This window comes from Ichthyophthirius multifiliis (genome assembly GCF_000220395.1).
Source record: "Ichthyophthirius multifiliis unplaced genomic scaffold scaff_1120509251083, whole genome shotgun sequence".
Classification (NCBI taxonomy): Eukaryota; Ciliophora; class Oligohymenophorea; order Hymenostomatida; genus Ichthyophthirius; species Ichthyophthirius multifiliis.
The window spans coordinates 24,490-30,489 of record NW_004086219.1 but is presented as its reverse complement, the minus strand read 5'-3'; the positions used below and the strand labels follow the sequence as shown (position 1 = coordinate 30,489).

The window sequence follows — 6,000 nt, the reverse complement described above, 5'->3', positions numbered from 1 at the left end:
TATATATATATATATATATATATATATATATCAATAAATTCCTTTTTTTTGATTATTAAAACTTATTTTTTTATTAATAAAAAAATTTTAAATGTTATTTCAAGATATAGTACATCTTAAGCTAAATATTTCAATTAAATAGATATAAACTAAAATTATTTTAGATTTAAAATCAAATATCTAAGATATTAATGTGAATTATTTTTTTTTTAAAAAAAAATGAATAATTAATAATTTGTAATTGTTAATCTTAATTAAAAAAAAAAAAAAAAAGGATATATAAAACAAAATATATAAAAACAATTGGAACAAAAAATAAATAATGAAAAAAAATTTACATATTTTTTATATGAACAAAAAAGAAACTATAAATTAATATTTCAATTTGTATAAAAAAATAGATATAAATATATTAAAAAAATATTATTTTAAAATTTATATAATTTTATTTTTAAAATTATAAAAAATAAAAGAAACTATATAAAAATTTGATTTTTAAATTAATATTATAAATGAATTTAAAATAAATTCTAGAATAATATTAGTAAAAAATAAGAATATTATTTAAAATGTAATTATTTATATATAAATACATTTATTTTATATTCTTTTTTTATATAAACATTTATAAAATATTATATTAAATCTTTTTATTTATATTAAATTATAAATAATAACATTATAAATATAAATATGAATATATAAATATATAAATATATAAATATTCATATAAATATATATATATAATATATTTATATATGTATTTATATACATTATTTATAATATATATTTATCTATATGTTTATTTTATAAATATTTTTTTTTTTTTTTTATATTTATCTTTACATTAATATATAATTTTATTTATAACAATTTTTTTATTAATTATTATATTATATAATAACATATTTTTTTTTTTTTTAATGTATAATTTTTTCAAATTCTTCCATATAAATTATACATTTATACGCATTTAAATTTATTTTATATTAATTAATATATTTATTAAATATTAAAAAATAAAAATTTTATTTATAAAATATTTATCGTTTTAAATAAATATGTCTTCTATTATAATTGTTTATTATTTCTTTTACAATAATTTTATAATTTTTTTTTTTTTTAAATTTATAGTTAGATTTATATTAATTTTTATGTACTTTGTAACATTCTCTTTATATATTTTAATTTTGAATATTTTATTATAACTTTATATATTTTATAATTCTTTATGTTTTAATTAATTTATTACATATAATACAAAATATAAGTTAATTATATTTTTAATTAATATATTATTATTTTTATAATTATTATATATTTTATCTTATTTACAAATATCATTCACTTTTTTATTGAAATCTAGGTTTAATTTATTTTTATTACAACGTGTGCATTTAATATATGAATTTTTTTTTTTTTGAATAATTTTTTTTTAATATTGATTTTATTTATTTAATATTTTTTTAATGATATTTAATTATTTTTTATATATTTATTTATATTTATATATATTATTATTAAAAATCAAAAGAAATATTTTATTTATAATTAACAAAAAAAAATGATTTATTTAAATTCAGCAATATTTGATAAAAAATATAATAATTTTGTTATGATTTTTTGTGTGTATTAATGTTTTATTTTTATTTTCGGGTAATAAAGAATAATATATATATATATATATATATATATAAATATAACAATCATAATTTATTTTACATTAAAATAAATATATAAATTTATTTATATTTTAATTTTAATAATAAAAATTTTTTATAAACTATTATTAACTCATTTAAATAATATCATTTATCTCCTTCTTTATTTAATAATTAATTAGAGAATCCATTCTATATTTACTTTAATTCTTAAACATTTCCACATTCTACAATTTAACCTTAACTCAAAACTACTACCCTATCGTATTTTTCTATATTTTCCAACCTATGAGTAATTACAATAAGAGTTTTGTTTTCCGCAAAAGCAAATAATTATTCATTAATTTGAGAATCAGTAATAGGATCCGTATTCGAAGTAGCTTCATCTAAGCATATAATATTAGTATTTTTTAGAATAATTCTTAAGAAATTAATTATTTATTTTTCACCACAAGAAATATTTTATCCACCTTACAAAATCTAAAAATCTTAATAATCTTAATTTTTTAAACTTAATTTACTTTCTTTAATTTTATTTAAAATAAACCTTTTGTTTTTTTTTGTGAATATATATAATAAATATAAAATAATACTAGTCAGTATATTTCCCTTCTGGATCTAAATTCTATAAAAGATTAGCTTAATAAAGGAACCCAAATTAAGGTATTACTGATATTTAATTTCTTAACTACTTTAAAGTCAACTCATCAATATCAACTCCGTTAACGAATATATTTCCTTATTAAATTGGATACATATTAAACAAAGCATTTAAAAATGATGTTTTTCCAGACCCTGTTCTTCCACATATGGCTATTTTTTCTCCTTTTTTGATATTTAAATTGAAATTTTTAAGTGCATAATTTTCCCCACAATCCTCATAATTAAGAAAAACATTCGAAAAAAGTATTGCCGAATCATTTTATATCTAGTTATTTTTTAAAATAACTTATTATTACTATTCGAATAAAACCGAAGCTGGTGATTTATAAAGATTAGTTTTTTTCTAGTTTAGATTTTCCATTTCATTACTAAAATACTATTATATCCTTTCTACACTAATAATTTACTATTCAAACATACAATACTAAAACAAAAGATCAGAAAATCTCCCTGCAAGTAAAATAGTATATGTAATACACAAAGAAATGGTAGTATAATTATCTTTTTAAATATTGCCTATATAAACCACCACAATACTTGAAATACAAACAAAAGCAAATAGAAAATTGACAATTATCTACAGTCTAGCCAACATCCAAGTATAAACAGCCTAAGAAATCAAAAAAGAATTAATATTAAAATCTAATACTTCCAAATAACTTTTTACAGAATATAATTATTTCCCAAAACTTCTAATAATATGTACCCCTTTATGCATTTCATGCATACAAGTAAGTAATTTACCTCCATTTACCTAACTGAGTCTTTTTAATTCTCTATTAGCTGCCTTGAATTATTATCTTAAATAATACATAGCAAAAATAGAAACTACAATTAAAGAAATAACCCATGGAAATTTTATAGAAATACCAATTGGATATCCAATAGACAAAGCAAATAGCTTTGTGAAAATATTAACTGATGTAGGTAATAAATCATCTACATTCACAATATCATCTGAAATTCTGTTAATTATTCTACCAGATGGATTATTATCAAAAAATTATATATTAGAATACATTATACATTTATTTAATTTATTAAAAAGTCTATAACTACATAGTAGGTTACATATTATATATATTATACCCCTAGAAGCTGTTATACTGATATTCAATATCAACCAAAAAAGAAAAATTTAAACAAAATCATTTGCAAAATAGGCATTTATTTTACCATAAAAATCACTTCTTTGATCCACCCAATCTGATAACCAGAAATCAATCAATTAAATAGATGCTTGTGTTGCAAAATTTAACACTAAGTAAATAAAACTACCTAAAAAACTCAAAGAACTTAAATAAGTTATAAAAGTTCGAATTTTTATGCCTCCTTATACCCTTTATTCATCCATGTTTTCATCAAATTACTATTAAGAGTTCAAAAACTCATCTTTAGCCTATTCTTTAATTTCTTTAAGTGAAGAAAAAGCTCTATTATAGGATGAAGAGTTAGAATATAATTATTAAATGGCACTTTAGGAATTTTATTCAGATTTTTTTTCATCAAAAAAACATATTTTTTTTTCTTCTTTAACTATATTCTATTATTATTCAATAAAAATATCCATTTAGTTTATATTTTTAGAAACAAATCCATTTTAAATATAAAAAATCTAATCAATTAAACTTTTTTCACATTATTAAAATAAACTGTATTGACTAGAAAATACAATAATAACTGTTTTCTTTAATGTCTATAAAAGAAATTTTAAAATAGCATTTTAATATACTTATTCACTTACATGTATATCTAAACTACTAAAAATATCATCTAATAAATAAATAATATAAAATTATATATATATGAACATATTAATTAAATTAAATTAAATTTTTAAAATACTTTTAAAAAAGATTTTTAAAAAAATAGGATATAAATTAAAAAATTAATATAGGAATATATAAATTTTTTAAATAAATTTATAAAAAAATATTAAAAATAAATGTACTTGAAAAAAAAAAGATATAAAATATATATAAATATTATATATTAAAATATATATATATTTAAATAAATATATATAATATTCAATATAATATTATAATAATATGTAAATATGAAAATATTTTAATATAAATTAAATATATAAAAAAATATATTTATATATATATTTAATATATATATTAATTATTATTAAATATATATATATTTATTTATTTATAGATATATATATAAATATTTATATATTTATCTATATATATTTATTTATTTATTTTATTATTTATATTATTTTTATATTTATATATACATATATTAATTTCTATTTTTTTTTATAGTTATATATTAAAATTTATTTATATATATATATTTATATTTAAATATATTTATATATTTTAAAATTAATTTAAATATAATTATAAAAATATATTATAGGCGTATATTACATAATTTATTAAAGTATCTTTTTCTTAATATAATGCTCTACATAGGCATATCCTTTATTTTTATCCTCCTGAAAGATTACATCCATCTGGCCCTACTATTTTTTCATCTCCTTTATTTGAAACATCTAAATCTATTTATAGCTAACATACATTAATACATTATTCGTATTTTTTTTAATTATATTTAGAACCAAAAAGTATATTTTCTTTAATACTTTTACTTTATAACCAATGAGTTTATGATACATATGCTATTGTACCATTTATTTGTACTTTTTATTATTATTGATTAATATTAATCATATCTTCTTTTTTTACATTAATTTACATCTCATTTAAAATCGCATTTAATAAAGCAGTCTTCCCGCTTCCATATTTACCTAAAATAATATTTAATGTGCCTTTTTTTATTTAAAAATGATCAATTTTTAACAAAAAAGTGTCTTTTTATTTTTCTTCTTCTCCTTATAATACTATAAGTTTTTCTTCTAGAGTATTTTATTTTTATTTTTTGATATTTTGAACTTAATTATTTTAAAAAGGCCATATAAACTACATATCTTAAATATAAATAGCTATTTTTTCCTATTTAAACTAAGAAGATGTTAAAATATTTTCTTATTAATTATTTTTAATTATTTCTAATTGATTTTTATTTTCTTTTTCTTATTATTATTAAGAATTATATTCAATGATTTAATTATTAATACTTCCTTCATTCTACTAAATTTTATTAAAGCTTTAATTTTAATTAATTAGCGAATTTTTTTAAAAAGACTCAGAAATAAAACTCTTATTAACAAAAGCCTCATAATCAATCTCTTCTTAATTTAAAAAAGCCGAAATTCTCCTCAAAGACACACTAGCCTTAAAAACCATCCCTATAGCCAAAGGAACAATAGCAATTGGATAAGTTAATGACCCAAATATGGCTATAATAGAGAAAACATTAGAATTATGTACATCTTTTACAAAAATAAGGAAAAAAAATAGCAGTAAATAGCTTAAAGAATTCCAAAACATTTACTAATATCCGTGCATAATATTAATATAGAAAAGATACTTGAATTCTTTTTTTCTTATATTTTATATTTTCCTTAAAAAGATATCCTCCCAATTTAAATACTTAATACTTTTCATTCCTTCAATAACATCTTTACTTAAACCTACTCTTTAGTCTTTTATTTAATATTCTTTTTAAAATAAAAAAATCAAAACAATAGTGGTTATCAAATTAAATACAAAAGAACCAAAAAGTACATAAAGTCCGATTAATATATTTGTTCCTA

General features: G+C 16.0%; 1 protein-coding gene across 1 annotated transcript, besides 26 other annotated features; it reads right to left on the bottom strand. All coding sequences in view use genetic code 6, as the record gives it.

Moving 5' to 3' along the window:
* Positions 1-31: a microsatellite.
* Positions 32-656: 625 nt separating this feature from the next.
* Positions 657-752: a microsatellite.
* Positions 661-747: a microsatellite.
* Positions 661-751: a microsatellite.
* Positions 681-757: a microsatellite.
* Positions 698-800: a microsatellite.
* Positions 733-794: a microsatellite.
* Positions 801-846: 46 nt separating the features above from the next.
* Positions 847-915: a microsatellite.
* Positions 916-1,180: 265 nt separating this feature from the next.
* Positions 1,181-1,223: a microsatellite.
* A 51-nt stretch (positions 1,224-1,274) lies between these two features.
* Positions 1,275-1,319: a microsatellite.
* Positions 1,275-1,326: a microsatellite.
* A 108-nt stretch (positions 1,327-1,434) lies between these two features.
* Positions 1,435-1,507: a microsatellite.
* Positions 1,446-1,516: a microsatellite.
* A 153-nt stretch (positions 1,517-1,669) lies between these two features.
* Positions 1,670-1,702: a microsatellite.
* Positions 1,703-1,808: 106 nt separating this feature from the next.
* Positions 1,809-4,754, bottom strand: IMG5_139690 (hypothetical protein; the record flags this gene model as incomplete). The annotated part of the gene is made up of 3 exons (XM_004031354.1): positions 1,809-2,208; positions 2,255-4,097; positions 4,712-4,754. 3 exons carry the CDS (start codon positions 4,752-4,754, stop codon positions 1,809-1,811), a joined length of 2,286 nt encoding a protein of 761 aa, XP_004031402.1.
* Positions 4,290-4,351: a microsatellite.
* Positions 4,297-4,581: a microsatellite.
* Positions 4,387-4,448: a microsatellite.
* Positions 4,421-4,659: a microsatellite.
* Positions 4,421-4,661: a microsatellite.
* Positions 4,422-4,657: a microsatellite.
* Positions 4,428-4,529: a microsatellite.
* Positions 4,432-4,686: a microsatellite.
* Positions 4,529-4,571: a microsatellite.
* Positions 4,597-4,689: a microsatellite.
* Positions 4,599-4,660: a microsatellite.
* Positions 4,755-5,332: 578 nt separating the features above from the next.
* Positions 5,333-5,366: a microsatellite.
* Positions 5,367-6,000: the final 634 nt, after the last annotated feature.